General features: G+C 42.6%; 2 protein-coding genes across 2 annotated transcripts in view; both read left to right on the plus strand.

Moving 5' to 3' along the window:
- The first annotated feature begins 2,739 nt into the window (after positions 1 to 2,739).
- LOC119337185 lies at positions 2,740 to 6,137 on the plus strand. Its single transcript, XM_037609306.1, has 3 exons — positions 2,740 to 2,969; positions 3,633 to 3,965; positions 4,033 to 6,137. The coding sequence occupies exons 2-3, from the start codon at positions 3,646 to 3,648 to the stop codon at positions 5,927 to 5,929; spliced, it is 2,217 nt and encodes a 738-aa protein (XP_037465203.1). The 5' UTR covers positions 2,740 to 2,969; positions 3,633 to 3,645; the 3' UTR covers positions 5,930 to 6,137.
- Positions 6,138 to 15,011: 8,874 nt separating this feature from the next.
- The window catches only part of LOC119342165 (putative B3 domain-containing protein Os06g0632500), a 5,284-nt gene continuing 4,419 nt past the window's right edge, over positions 15,012 to 15,876 (plus strand). Inside the window, exons 1-2 of the mRNA XM_037614006.1 lie at positions 15,012 to 15,089; positions 15,210 to 15,506. Of these exons, the coding sequence (XP_037469903.1) occupies positions 15,012 to 15,089; positions 15,210 to 15,506 (375 nt within the window). The remainder of the gene's footprint in view (positions 15,090 to 15,209; positions 15,507 to 15,876) is intronic.

The following is a 15,876-nucleotide window of genomic DNA, read 5'->3' on the forward strand; positions in this document are numbered from 1 at the left end:
GTTTTGAATTGCTGAACATTTCTCGTAATTCTCAAACATATTTTGCAATTCCCGAACATTTTTTGGAAACACGAACATCATTTGAAAACAGGGACAGTTTTTAATATTCTGAGCTTTTTCGTAAACATGAACATCTTTTGAATTTATGAGCGAAATTTTAAAAGAGGAACAATTTTTTAAATCACGAATTTATTTGGAATTGTTAGAACAATTTTTGAAATGGAGAACAATTCAAAAATCCCAACAAAATTGAAACATGAACAAATTTTGAATATGTGACCAAAAATTTGGAAAAGAGAACATTTTTTGAAATGCCGGTCATTATTTGAAAAGTTCTGATAAATTTGAACAGAAACATTCCAAGAAAAAGAAATGCTATAAAATTTGTATAGCGCGAACTCTAATGAACAGAAAGCAGCGGTAGATTTGAAACATTTATGACTTTTCTTATATTTCTTTGAAATAATGAACAGTTTTGAGATTGTCATTCTTTCTGAAAACACAAACAAATTAAAAAAACGTGAAAAAATTTCGTAATTCCAAACATATTTTATAAACAGGAAGAAACGATGAACAAATTTTGAAATCTGGAACTTTTTTCTAAAATGCGAACAATTTTTCGAAAGTTCTAAATATTTTGAGAAAACTCAAACATTTTTTCAACACACAAACGAATTTTGGAGACGCGAACATATTTTTTTGGAACGGAAACATTTTCTAAACTACCCAAAAAACTGAACAGGAACAATTTTTCAAATTTCAAAACAAAATTTGGAAACACAAACAACTTTTGAGTTTCCCAAATATTCTTGGAATTTGTGACATTTCTTTAAAGCACAAACATTTTCTAAATCTTAAGAACAAATTTTGAAACAGAGAACAAATTTAGAAGCACGAACAATTTTTTAAAGCACGAACAATTTTTGAATGTTGAGAACAAATTTTGATATGGAGAACAAATTTAGAAGCTCGAACAATTTTTGAAAGCACGAACAATTTTTGAATCTTGAGAAGAAATTTTGAAATGGAGAACAAATTTGGAAGCACGAACAATTTTTGAATGTTGAGAACAAATTTTGAAATGGAGAACAATTTTTTTAAGTGCGAACAATTTTTGAATGTTGAAAACAAATTTTGAAATGGAGAACAAATTTGGAAGCGCGAATTTGAAATGGGAAGATTTTTTGAAACTCCCAAACATAATTTGATATGTGAACAAAAAGAAGACAAAAAGAGAAGAAAAAGGAATTGAAAAATGAAATAAAGAAACAAAAAAACGAAGAAAGAAAAAGAAAAAAAAGGAAAAAGAACAAAGAAAAAGCAAACAGAAAAAATTTGAAACGAACATTTTTTGAATCTTGAGAACAAATTTTGAAACAAAGAACAATTTTCAAAATTCCCGATCAAATTTGGAAGCAAGAACAGTTTTGCAAAAGCACGAACATTTTTTGAATCTTGAGAACAAAATTTAAAATAGAGAACAATTTTGAAAAATCCAAACAAATCATTCGTGCTTTTCTAAAAATCCAAACAAATTTTGAAACGGAGAACAATTTTTAAAATAACAAACAAATTGTAAAATGGAGAACAATTTTGAAAATCCCAAACAAATTTGAAATGTGAACATTTTTTAATACATGAACAAAAATTTGAAAAAGAAGAACATTTTTTGAAATTTGTGAACAATTTTTAACAATAGGCATTTTTTGAAATCCATGCCATTACTTTCAAATTTAACAAATAATGAACAAAAATAATTCAAACAAATTTTGAAAAAACAGGAATATTTTCTAAAAATACGGAACAAAAATTTGAAAGCAGAAACATTTTTTGAATTTGTGAACAAATTTTATAAAATGGGAACATATTTTAAATTTGTGAACATATTTTTTTTAAAAGAAGATAAGAACACATATGAAAATAAAAACTAAAGAAAGAAAATGTGTTGAAAAGAGAAATTAACTTGAAAAGGAAAACAGAAAGAAAACAAAAAAGAAAAGAAAAGAAAAGAAAATGTTCTGAATATGAAAATATTCAAAAAAAACATTCGAAAATTCGAAAATTCAAAAATAACATTTTTTAAAAGCAAGAACATTTTTCGAAAATTAAGAACAGATCTGAATATGTACTTAGTTTAAAAAGATAAAATAACGTTGAAAAAATAACAAGAAAACTAAAACAAAAAAAAGAAAGAAGATATTAGAAAAATAAACAGAAAAGAAAAAAAACCGGTTTAGGGAACCATCTAGAAAACCGCTGGGAAACTCTAGAAGGTTCCCAAAACCGGAAACACTGAAACACGTTAAATGGGCCGGCCCAAGGGTAGCGCTCGATCGTTGGCTCTGTGCGTTTGGTCGACTGTTTGACGCAACGAGAGTCCAATAGGAAATTCCCTTTCTACCATCTCATTTAATGTGAGATATAGTCGCCGCGTGCAGTAAGCCACGTAGGAATGATAGGATTCAAGGAATCAATGGATCAGCAGTCCGTCCGAGGGCCGTAATACTTTCCTGCTGGGTCACGCGTGGTCGCCCAGTGGGCCGAGTCCTCATCGCACGACAACGGCGCAGTTGTTCTTGGGCCAATATGGTGAGCAGGGTGGCCGGGCAGCAAATTGCTTCCCGTTCCGGTATCCAAAAGCCCGGCCAAACCGCATCACGTGGCACGTGGTACATTGCGTTAACCGTATGTACCCGCGCCGTGTGCCTGACACGTAGGGCCAAGCGCGGAAACCCTAGATCCAGAGCCGCGGACAAGACACACACCGCCTCATCTCTCGACTCTCGGGGAGTTGTGCCCGTGGCCACCGCCCGCCACCCACCTCGCAAGTCGGCCCTCGCCGGGACTCCGCCGTACTTTCCTGAGGTTGGGGTCCGCCGGCCGCCGCGGCCTCCGCTACCGAAAACCCGCCGGACCGCCACCCTCGCTCCCACGCCTGCCGGAGCCCCACCACCGCAAGCCGTTTCCCGGTAATTACGCCTGGATTGGTTACCAGTTTCTTTTATTGGTACTGTATATGCTTGCAATTGCCACGACTAATGCAAAAATCAGGTGAAATCAAGCGAGCACTGAAAGCAAAAAGCATAAAACACTGTCGTTTTTACCACTTGTTAGCATCCCTAGTTCAGCCATGACTTAGTGATCTGCCGAGAACTCTGCGATTTGCTCTGCTCTCAATTCAAATATATCATGCCCTGCCCCTGTACTTGCACATGCTCATGCTTTATGGAGCCAGGAGTGAAAAACTGAACTAGTGTGCTTAAACCTTATGTGTACAGCCCTTGCTCCCAGACCACCCATCAATTTGGTCATACTTTAACACGTCAGATCAGTTAAGCCGCCTTTTCTGTCTTTCGCAAAAGGGAAAAGAACAGAGAATCACCCTTACCTAATTCTAATTGATTGAGTTACCATTTACACCCTCGTGATATTCCTTGCATGAAATTTCGTGTAGAAAATGCAATGGCCTAAGTTTTGAAAGCTTCAAGGTAAGTTGTTTTGTTGGAAAATTTCCTTATTATAGGAAATGCTCAAACAACCAACTGGGCAACTACTCAAAGTTCCCTTGCTGGCTAAAGCTCTGTTCTACTTCTTACAGTAGCCTGATTTTTGTGTTCATCTCATCTTGTTAGGAAACAGCCGCTCATGGGGACGGGACAAATTGTGGCTGTTCTTCAGATAGGTGGTGAATTCACCACAGATGCTGATGGGCTTATGTCCTATTCTGGTGGAGAGGCACATGCAATGCTTATCAAAAGTGACTGGACTTTCAGTGCATTTAAGCATGAGATATCTTCAACGCTTAATAATCTCAAAGTCGACCAGTTCTTGTTCAAGTATTTCCTCCCAAAGAATAATAGAACCTTGATTTCTATTTCCAATGACAAGGACCTACGTCGCATGGTTGAATTTCATGCAGAGTCAGAGACGACATACGTTTATGTCATACAGAAGGTCGACAACAGGTACCTTTCTGAGCATCAATTGTTTTTCCCACTTGCATTGCCAAAATGACAAATGAAATATTTACAGTGCAAAGAGCGTTGTTGCTGACTCGGCCACTCCTACAAATGCAATTGCTGTTGTCCCAACAACTCCGGATGGGTCTAAGAGACAGAAGGTGTGCGCAGAGTGGAAGGATGTGATCACTGGAGTCGGCCAAGTATTTGAAAGCCCTAAGGATTTCCGGGATGCCTTGCATAAGTATGCCATTGCACATAAGTTCCATTACAGATTTATCAAGAATGACTCAACTCGTGTTACTGCGGAATGTACTGGTGAAGATTGCCCATGGCGGATACATGCTTCCAAGTCTCCTGCCAACATAGATTTCATGATCAAGAAAATGTCTGAAACACACACCTGTGAATCTGAAACTGTGAAAAGTCATCGTTTGGCGTCACAGCGATGGGTTGCTAGTGTTATAAAGGAAAAGTTACGTGATAGCCCACACTACAGGCCAAGAGACATTGCAAATGATCTCCAACAGGAGTATGGACTGTGCCTAAATTACTCGCAGGCTTGGCGTGGAAGATCAATTGCTCAGAGAGAACTTTATAGCGCACATGATGAGGCATGCATCCAGCTACCATTGTTTTGTGAAAGGATTAAGGAAACAAACCCTGGAAGTGTGGCAACAGTAGTGACTATGGAAGATTCAAAATTCTGTTTCTTTGTTGCCTTCCATGCATCGCTTTATGGTTTTGAGCATGGGTGCAGACCACTCCTTTTCCTTGATGCAGTATCTGCAAAACCGAATAAGCAATGGAAGTTACTGACTGCTACTTCAGTTGATGGGGAAGGCGATGTGTTCCCAGTTGCATTCACTGTAGTGGACAAGGAGAGCCGTGAAAATTGGCATTGGTTTCTTGAGCAACTAAAATATTCACTGTCGGCATCTCATGACATAACATTCATATCTAATGGAGAAAATGGATTATGGGATGAAGTACCATTGGTGTTCCCTGACAGTCATCATGGATATTGCATGGACTTTCTTATTGAAGCATTTAAGAGGCAATTGGATGATGCATGGACTGAAGAAGTAAGAGATGCTATGGTTGAGCTTCTTAAGAGGGCCATATTTTCATGCACAGTTGATGAGTTCAATCAGTATATGGAGCAAATTAAAAGTGAATCTGATAAGCTTGCTGAATGGCTTTTGGAGATCAAACCTGAGCGGTGGTCAGACGCCCTTTTCATGGGGTGGCGGTATGGTCAGTATTCATGTAATATTTCAGACACTGTTGTTGACTGGATCCCCACAAGATATGAGCTTCCAGTTGTGCAGTTGGTTGACACAATAAGATGCAAGCTCATGGAGATGATGTACACACGCCGAGAGTCTTGTAATGAATGGCCTGACGGATTAACGCCTGCAGCTAACCAGAAATTGCAGGAAGAAGTTAGCAAAGCTCACTCACTCAATGTTATGCCCACAGAAAGTGATGGGGATGGTAATTTATTCAAGGTATGCGATGACTCAGTTAATGTTGTCAACATTGAGACGTGTGACTGCACCTGTCGAAAGTGGAATGTTTCTGGGTTGCCATGCATGCATGCAATTGCAGTATTTGAGCGCACTGGGAGGTATGCATATGACTTCTGTGTGGAGTATTTCACGACGAAACGGTACCGCTCGACCTATTCAATGTCCATAAATCCGATACCTGATGTTACCTTAACGGACAATTCTCAGAGTCCAGCGACATTACCATTCCCAATTCAAACTCGTCGACGGGTTGGCAGGCCGAAAGAGAAACCAGCTGATCCGCGCATCACAATTAAAAGGGCAGTGCGCTGCAGCAGATGTAAAGGTTATGGTCACAACAAAGCAACTTGCAAAATTCCTATCAGTGGCGAAGCCTTGCCCGCCTTGCCACCAGCTGAGCTCTCCGATGTACACAGTAGGGTGGAGAGTTGCTCTTGATGTTCCCTGTAAGCAAATGCTGCTATTTCTTTCTTTGGGAACCTGCGGCATAGTAGTTGATTCTAGCTCCAAGTTGCTCTGTATTATTCACTGTTTTGCTTAGGCTAGCGACATTTGTTTGGTAAATTAAACATTGTAATGTGCACCATTAGAGAAACAGGGGAAATTCTGCCATGCTCCGATTCCCAGTCTATTGTTGTTGTATTTACCTTGCTCCCGCGGTGCGTCTGTCTTACCATTTCAAACAAGGCAAGAAATGCGCCGTAATTCATAACCTCAGGTTGTGTTTTCAGAGCATTTGAATTGCAGTTCATAATGCTCGCGCATTTTACTTGTCATTATGCCTGAAGCATATTTCTTGTTTCTTGTGCTTAGGCTAGCGACATTTGTTTGGTAAATTAAACATTGTAATGTGCACCATTAGAGAAACAGGGGAAATTCTGCCATGCTCCGATTCCCAGTCTATTGTTGTTGTATTTACCTTGCTCCCGCGGTGCGTCTGTCTTACCATTTCAAACAAGGCAAGAAATGCGCCGTAATTCATAACCTCAGGTTGTGTTTTCGGAGCATTTGAATTGCAGTTCATAATGCTCGCGCATTTTACTTGTCATTATGCCTGAAGCATATTTCTTGTTTCTTGTGCACATGGGACATGGCTAGTCTGTTTGCTATCTTTATGTAATTTAGCTGCTGGATGAGATGTACTTGGACTGAAACTCTGGGGATAATGCTTCACTGCTTGTAAGCAGAAGAGCCTTCATTGCAGCCTCTGAACTGACGGCGATCCTTCTGTCAGAGATTTTGGTCATCGTTTGTCATGATGTTGCTGCAATGATGTTGGCCCTTTTGATAATTCTGTAGACTTAGCTCATCTCATGCTGCATGGGTTTTCGCAAAACACCTCACCATAAGTTTGCCTGTTGGGTTTTTGTGTGCACAAAAAGCGCTATAACCTGGATTCGGGGCATCACAGTCAAAGGGGAGCAGTACTTCTCTCTTGTGTAGTTGTATCGTGTGATGTATTTAAATCCACTCTACTTGTAACTTTGTATGCAATAAAATTGTAAAAAAAAAAAAACATCACTTGTTGGCATCATAGAGGCCAATTCTTGCGGGCATTACGAAAAATCCCGCAACATGAATGTACTCCCCGTCCCGAAAAACATGCCGTGGGCGTAGTTCACTGGTAATTTTGCAAAAAAAAAAACCTCGTGGTTTCAAAAGCGTTTCAAACAAGTCCCTCCGCCCCGTCTTCTTCCTCCGTCCGTCGCCTGCGCGTCGCCAGGGGCCGGGGCCGCCCAGCTGCGTGATTTGCCAGGGGCTGGCGAGCCCAGCTGAGCTCCTCCGCCGTCGCCAAGTACATGCTCTCGCCACCATCGACAGTAACCTCCTCCACCGCTGCAGCCTAGACCTGCGCCGCCGCGGTACCCTCCCGCTGCGATTACCTGCAGGCGTCGCCGGAATCTCCCACTACGTCTTCCTAGAGGCCGTGCGGGTTCCTCCTCGAGCTCCCCCGCATCCTCCTCAAGCCCGCGCACGTCCTCCTCGTGCTCCCGCGCGTCCTCCTCGAGCTCCGGCGCGTGCGCCGCCGTGATCCCCTACCGGCGTCGCCGGAGCCTGCCTCCACGATCCGGTGGACCAGGAGCTCGCGCACGTGATCCTCAATCTCTAGCGCGACCTCGTCGATCTCCCACGCCCGCGCACCCGTGCTGCTCCTTCTCCCCTGCCCACGCACCCGTGCGGCTGCTTCTCCCCTGTCGCCGGTGGTTTCTGCCCGTGCTGCTGCTGCTCCGCTGACCCTGCCCGTACTGCTGCTGCTCCACTGACCCTGCCCGTGCTGCTGCTGCTCCACTGAGTTGCCCGTGCTACTGCTCCTTGACCATGCCCGTGCTGCTGTTGCTCTACTCTGCACCCTGAAGAAGGTACAGTAAAACTGTGTGATGGTGATGTAAAACTTCAATTGGAGAAAAATAATTCTGCTTATGCTGATGATGTAAAACTGTGTGTGATGGAGCAGAAAAATACTTCTGCTTATGGTGCCCAGTGGATACAAATCTGACTGAAAATGAACATGGACCACAACTTAGTTTCAGTTTTGTTGGTCTACTAGTTACTCCAACAGTAGAAGAGCAGAACATGCTTGCTTCTTCCTCGTTTATCTGTCATTAGTACTGAATCACTAAATGAACAATGGGAGTAATTCACTAAATAGTGTCACTTATTTAGTGTTAACACTGATTTAGTAACACTAAACAGAGGAGTATGGCAGCAGCAATTCAGTTAACACTGATTCAGTTAACAGTCAACAGTTTCATTTGAATTAAAGTGAACTTTTAAGTGAAGCTATAGTTCAAATGAAGTAGTCCTGTTAAATTCAGTGAAGCTTACTACAGTAAGTGGGTCTTTGATCAAATTTAAACTTGTGTTTAAAATGACAAACTACTCGTAAGTGGGTCTTTGATCAAGTTTTCATCACACAGAGAAAGGGAGTGAATTAATTTCTGAAGAAATAGACAGAATGCACAAGTTTCAGTTCATAATGAGAACAAAATTATTTGTTCTGTAACTTGATCAAAATAGCACTACATACTTTGACACTACATATTTTCAGGGGTACTAAAAATGCATAATGCTCATATGTTCAGGGGTACCAAATGTTCAGAAGATATTAGTAAATGCACCAAGAGCAACTAGTCATGCTATCTTGACAGCAATTAGCAGGACTATTGCCTTAGATGCTTCTCTTCTCTACTCTACTGCTATGCTATGCTACATCACACCACATCAAATCAGGAGTGATTTGCAACACTCTGTTTTGCACTCAATCAATTTCTTATCTAAGCTCCCATGCTCATATATAGAGGTCCTAGGAACTCTGTCAGTCCTGTCATTTAAAGTCCAATAATTCTGTTAATTCAGTTAAAATGTTGTTGATTGAGTTAAAACTGGCATCTTGTCATTATTGAAAATTCAGTTAAAATGCAGTGTGAAAACTGTAGCTATCTACTCATGACCATATCTAGCAGAACTAGTGCAGAAGTGTTGACATTAGTACTCCTCCTACCACTTTGTGTGTGTGTATTCTTGTTATGGTACCATGGTGTGCTCATCTTTTGTCATTGATGGCAGGAACACATAAATATGGATTTGAACTTGATGCCTCAAGAGGAAGACGATGAAGACATTAATTTGAATTGGGTCCCTGGAGAGGAGGAACCTCAAGTGGCAGAGAATGGAGATATGGATTTGAACTTGATGCCTCAAGAGGAAGACGATGAAGGCATTAATTTGAATTGGGTCCCTGGAGAGGAGGAACCTCAAGTGGCAGAGAATGGAGATATGGATTTGAACTTGATGCCTCAAGAGGAAGACGATGAAGCTATGAATTGGATGCCTCAAGAAGATGAAGCTCAAGAGAATGAAGCTCAAGAGGAAGAGGATGAAGTTATGAATTGGATACTTCAAGAGAAAAGAAGAGAATTGTCAGATAAGGAGAGGCATGGTGTTTACTTTGCCTTGCTGGTAATCGAGCTCAGAGATGGGTCTGTTCAACCAGATGACAAGCCGCTAGTCTCAAACCTGTTGGACATAAGTGTACGATCTGTTGAAAGAATCTGGGAAGAAGCCAAAAAGCAAATTGCCGATGGCAAAGAAGTAGATGTCTCAAGCAAGAAGCCAGGAAGGTCTGGCCGAAAGAGAAAGGAGCTGGATCTAGAGAGGACCTCAACAATCCCACTAAATAAAAGAAGGACAATTCGATCTCTGGCACGGTCTCTAGGTGTGGCCCGATCGACCCTACATAAGAGGTTCCAGTTGAATGAGCTCAACCGCATCACAAGCACCGTGAAGCCTCACCTCAAAGCTAGAGAACAAGCTTGCGAGATTGAAATTTTGTATGTCCATGGTCGATGACAATTCAATCTCAACTTCTCGGGCTATGTTTAAACCAATGACGAATATGGTTCACATCGATGAGAAGTGGTTTGACATGACGAGAGTGAAGAATAGTTACTATGTACTTCCAGGAGAACCTAAGCCGAAGCGCACCGTGTCAAACACTCACATCATTGGGAAGGTGATGTTCCTAACAGCTTTTGCCAGGCCTCAATATAACAATGATGGGGAGCTAACATTCGACGGGAAGATTGGCATTTGGGCATTCGTTGAAGAGACTAAGGCGAAGCGGACAAGTCATAACAGAACAAAGGGAACAAAAGTGTTGACATCAGTGAAAGTAACTAGGCCTGTGTGCAGAGATTATCTAATCAATAAGGTTATCCCGGCAATTCAGGATAAGTGGCCTGACGATGACGAGGGAGCAACAATATTCATCCAACAGGATAATGCAAAGCCCCATGTCCTTCCCAATGATGTAGCTTTTCGAGAAGCTGTGGAACAAACTGATCTTGACATCCGATTGCTACAACAGCCCCCAAATAGCCCTGAGTTAAATTGTTTGGACCTCTGCTTCCATACCTCTCTCCAGTCTCTAACCGACTGCAGGTCACCTACAAACATCCAGGAACTGGTACAGGGTGTGGAAGAGGAATTCGAGAACTACGATCCCGACAAGTTGCACAGAAGCTTTATCACATTAGAAGCAATTATGTTTGAAGTTATGAAAGACAAAGGAGGAAATCAATATAAGTTGCCCCACTTGCACAAGGATCGCATTCAGAATGCTGGCAGGGAAATCATCAGTGTATATTGCGATAGTCGGGTAGTTGTTGATACTAGGGCCATTATAGAAGAAATGGAAATTGCAATAGGAAAAGAAAATGAAAGGAAAGAATTGTCTAAAGAAGGGAAAAAAAGAAAAGTAAAGGGAAGGGAAGGGAAGAAGTGGCCAAAGAAAGAATGTAGTCAAGAGGGGGCAAAGAGGCCCTTATGTCATGTAGTTAGGTGCTCCTTGTGTATGTCTTGTGTAATCTTGTGTCAAGAGGGGACAAAGATGCCCTTATGTCATGTCCTTGTGTATGCCTTGTCTAATCCTTGTATATCAACTCCTTGTTGGAATTTATTGGAATTATCTGGGTTATTTGGCTTAATTATTTGAATTAATTTGGGTTATTTGGATTAATTGAATTATTTGGATTTATTTGAATTAATTTGGATTATTTAAATTAATTTGTATTATTTGGATGTATTTGAATTAACTAGAATTAATTTTGGTTATTTGCATGGTCTATTTGCTTTCAGTGCTGTTCCTTTTACTTCTTGGGTTTCCTTAGCCATCAATCTTTCTGCTCTCTATAATATGGTGAACACCTCCCCTTTTCCTAGCATTTAAAAAGAAAATGATCACCTAGTCTAGTCTGTGATGTGACAAATGGAGGGGCATCAACCTGCACCTGTCTGATGATGCATTTTTTGGGGTTCACAATATCATACAAGTTCAGAGATAAAAACAACATCTCCTAACAATCTACTCTAGGATAAAAATATCACATATCAAATGGAGTAACTCTGTTTAGAGCTAGCTTTCTTCCTAACAAAGTTACTGCTCCTAAATATGGACACACATTTTTTTTGATTTACAGCTACTCCTATTCCTTCTTCTACTCTAGCTGCAGTAAGCAATATCACCTGCCAAACAATATCTGCAACAGATGCTTTCAGCAATCAGAGACTGCTGTCGAATACTCCGTCAAATTTAGATTTGAGATTTTGAGCAAGAATTTGAGATTTTGATGTGATGTAACTAATCTTTGTGCCATAATCTTTGCCATTTTAGAAATGCACTAATCTTTGCCATGGAGTACTATAGATATAGATTCAGTAACTGACAGTGTTACTAGATATTGCCATGGAGTATTTCAAAAATGCATAAAGGTTATGTACAATGAAGTGAAACTACAATTTCATCATGGATTGGTGATGGTACTGAAATTTGTTGGTAAATCCTTCTGATTTGGCAGGATCCACTACTCACCAAGGCTTTTACTCACCAAGGCTTTCACTGCAAATTTGTTTGGAAAACCATTTTAGTAAGTTCATGAGAATAAATAAGTTGCAGATTTCATGCACAAAGTGCTAGACAGTAGACATATGGAGTGAGTTTTTTGCTCGTAAATCTGCTCTTGCTTAAGCAAGTTTTTGACTGAAACGCCTTCAGTAGACACCACAGATCATGGCCTCACCTTTGGAGTACAAAATGCCTATCAGAATAAATAGGAGTACATGCTCTAGAGGTATATGGTTCTAGGCACCAGTCACATTACCATCCAGTATTGTTAAACTTACAAAATTTCGGTGCCTGCTTATTAACAGATCCACAGAAATGCCAAATAAGATTATTGGGAAGCTACATGCTCTAGAGGCTGGTTAGTTGCAATCTGGCTAGTTGAATTTGTTTTTGATAAGAATAATCATAAAGGACAAGAAACTTCACTGGAACTAAAACTGAATTTGTGATACACACAACAAACATAACTTTTCTGCAATCCTCTGTGTAATTTGAAAGGAGGCTGATTTGTTAGAGCAGAGTAAACCTTGGAGAGGCCCTTGAGATTGGTCTTGCCATGTGCATCCTCCAGCACCAGGACCTCCTGCTCCTTGGGCTCCAACAGATCGAAGACGTGGGTGTCCTCCACCACCAATGGACGCTGCGAACTGCAAGATATCCTCCATGGCGATGGTGACTAGGCCCGGGTGGTCCTGCGACCCCTGCGAGAGACAAACAGAGCTGAAAGTAAACACAGCTGAAAGTGGTTTGACAAATAGAGCAGAAATTCGAAATTAGATATGCATCTGATGCCCTGCATATGGTCTCTCTGAAATTGAAATGGCAAGAATGGTGGGTGCGTCTGATACCTTGAAGAGGTGGTCTTTGGCGGCGGCGGCGCCGGGCCCGGATGCGCGGGGCCGACGGCGAGCGCCACTCCGGCGAGTTTGACAGTGAGCTCCTCCACCTTTTTGAACACGGTGAGCTCCTCCACCTTGAGCGCGTAGCCGTCCGTGGAGTGGAGAAGGGGCACCCATGCTTTCTAGTGCTGCGTCCATGGAGGGGGCGAGCTTCGTGGTCGCCGATGGACAGATGCGGACAGTGGTCTCCAAAAATTGAACCTTGAAGGGTGGTAGCAGAGGGGAACAATGCGGCGGGCGGAGGGGAGGGAAACGAGGCGGAGGCGTGGGGTGCTGGGGAGGGGGGAGCGGCGTGGGGCGGTGGGAGGGGGAGCCGTGGGCGGGGGCGGGCGGCGAGGCTATGGGCAGGGGCGGGCGCGACCAAATCGGCCGGCGTCGGAGAAGAGTGAGGAAGGAAAGAGAGGACCGCGGGTTTTGTCGGAAAAACAACGAGGGCTAAATTGTAAAAACGGCGCTGCGACATGTTTTTTGGGACGGAGGGAGTAACATTTTTGGTAGGCACCAAGAGTTGTCCGTGAGTTTGCAGCAAAACATCAAAATCTGCAAATGTTGGTGAACCATTGTTTGATTTTATTTCATTTTTTAATTAAAAACCCTTGTTTGATTGAACACGAGCAACAAATTGCCTGCACACACTATTTATTTTATTCCTGGGCTTTTCTATTTTACAAATCAACTTTGCATGTAATTTTCTTAAATTCATTTTGCTTCCAAAATTTATTTCTATAAAAAAGATTCCTTTTTGAATTATAAAGAGGCCTTAGAGATGGCTAAAAATGGACTGGTACCCGCTAGGGGAGGATTAACGAGCTGCTAGGCTCGTTAAACTCGTGCTCGTTAAAGCTCGGCTCGATAAACTCGTTAAGATTAACAAGCAGAAAACCTGCTCGACTTGGTTCAGGGTATGCTTGGATCCAAGGGACTATTTTTAGTCTGACTAAAACTAGTCTCTTTTAGAGGCTAAAGTTCCAATCACCCCTGACTAAAGAGAGGCTAGAACTAGTCTTGAGACTAAATTTTTTTAGTCAGGGGAACCCTACTAAAATGTGGATTAGTCCTCTCTCTCCTAATTTACTAAAATGTGGATTAGTCCTCTCTCTCCTAATTTAACTCCCCTCCTTTAACACATGCGAGTTCTGGATTGGAGGGTTTGGAGAATAATAAATGCTCATTAACTGGATTTTAGTATATTTAGTATTTGTATCCAAGCATGAGTGAGGCTAGCAAGTTTTAGTCCCACTACTTTTAGTCATGGGACTAAAACGTATCAAGCACCCTCTCATTTGAAGCTCGTTAAGCTCGTGAGCGCTAGCAAGCGCTCGTTAATAGATTCTGATGTGTTACGACTTACATGATGAGTGTGTATATGTGGTTTTAAGAAGTAAGATGGTGACTGCAAAAGAAAATGCACTAGTTCGTTGCTTTCTATGTAGATTTGATTGACTAGATGGGCTGAGGTGCTATGAAAACTTTGTCATGTAAGTTGAAAATGTGTGTGTGTTGTGTTGTTACCAGCGAGCTCAACAAATTACTTGTGAAACTCGTTAGCTCGTTCGTTAAGCTCATTAAGATTAACAAACTAAAATCAGTGATCGACTCTGTTCATTAAAAAGCGAGCCACGAGCTTAACGAGCCGAACTATCGAGCGCTATTAAGCTCGTGAGCTATAAGCTCTTCATCCAGCCCTAGTACCCGCTACTCGAGTAACCGGAGAGACAAGGGAAACAAGAGAGCCTGTCGCGAACCAACCTGTGGTTGGATGGTTAGAGGAACAGTGGATCCTCATCCTACCAGGATTTAAGTCTTGATGCTCGCATTATTTCTGGATTTATTTCACGATTTTCGCGCGATGCGATTTCTGTGGGAGGAGACGCATCCGTCGACGACGAGGCGCCTACCGTGAGTTCATAAATCTAAGATGGTATGCCGGTTCAGTCTCTTATAGGATGTGCGTGTGTGTTTATAGGGACAAGTGTATGTGCGTATTTGTGATCTCTTGCATCTGTATTGTGTTTAAAAAAAAAACAAGAGAGCCTGTCGTGGCCCACCGTTCCCTTTCCTTTCCTCGGGAACTCTAACCGGCAACCGTCGCACCAACCCGCGCGTCTCCTCTTCCTAACGCCACGTGACTGTCTGCACAAGCACTGAACTGAACCGCAGCGACCAGCCAAGCAGCGCATTCATTGCGATATCACCGTCAGCACGTCACCGCCAGAGCATGGCGCTCTCCGTCCGCCGCCAACCACGGTACAAGTTCGCCGCGCCGGTGCTGTCGCCGAGCTGCCTCCAGAAGCTGGTTAGTGACTGATGCCAAACCCCGCCGCACCGCCATTGATTGCCCCTCCGCTCTGTCACATCAATCAATTCCTGACCGGCTCCCCTCTGCTGCTTTCGTGTGTTCTTCCTGTGACTGCAGTGCGTTCCGTTGGAGTTCGCGGCGCGGCTCGCGGCCGGCGCCGGGGACGTGCAGGAGGTGCACGTGGTGGACCTGCTCGGCAAGCCCCGGCGCGTGGAGCTGTGCATGCGGCCGCGGCCGGACGGCGAGGTGGCGTGCTGGCTGGGCGCCGGCTGGCCGGAGATCGTCAGGAAGAACGGCATCGGCGAAGGGTGGTCCGTGGTGCTGCGGCGCGAGCGGCGCGGGATGGCCACCCTGACCGCGTACGACCCGGCCTTTTGCGTCGCGCGCCTCTGCACTCCTCCCGCAGGCAGGTTCATTCATCACGTGATGCGTTACAAGCGCTGCAATTTCATTTGTACTCATTTTCCAGTGCATTTTTTTTTGCGAATCAAGGAGCTTGCGCTCCAAATTACCGTCGCAACACCCACAAAAACAACACTGGCTCTACTAGGAAGCTCATAATTCTTGGACTCCACTACAAATCTGACGTCAGATTTTTGACCATGGCAAATTGAACTTTTTCATGGTAAATTTTGTTCCCCGCAAATTAAGTTGGTGAGCACGGCAAATCCGCCTCAGATTTTTAGTGTTTCCTAATTATTTTTACTTTCATTAATTCCTGCCAAAAAAGAGATTGCCCATGATTCTTCTTGCAACATTGAGATAAAATACCCCTTTAATATAT

The sequence above is a fragment of the Triticum dicoccoides genome, chromosome 7B (assembly GCF_002162155.2).
Source record: "Triticum dicoccoides isolate Atlit2015 ecotype Zavitan chromosome 7B, WEW_v2.0, whole genome shotgun sequence".
Lineage (NCBI taxonomy): Eukaryota > Viridiplantae > Streptophyta > Magnoliopsida > Poales > Poaceae > Triticum > Triticum dicoccoides.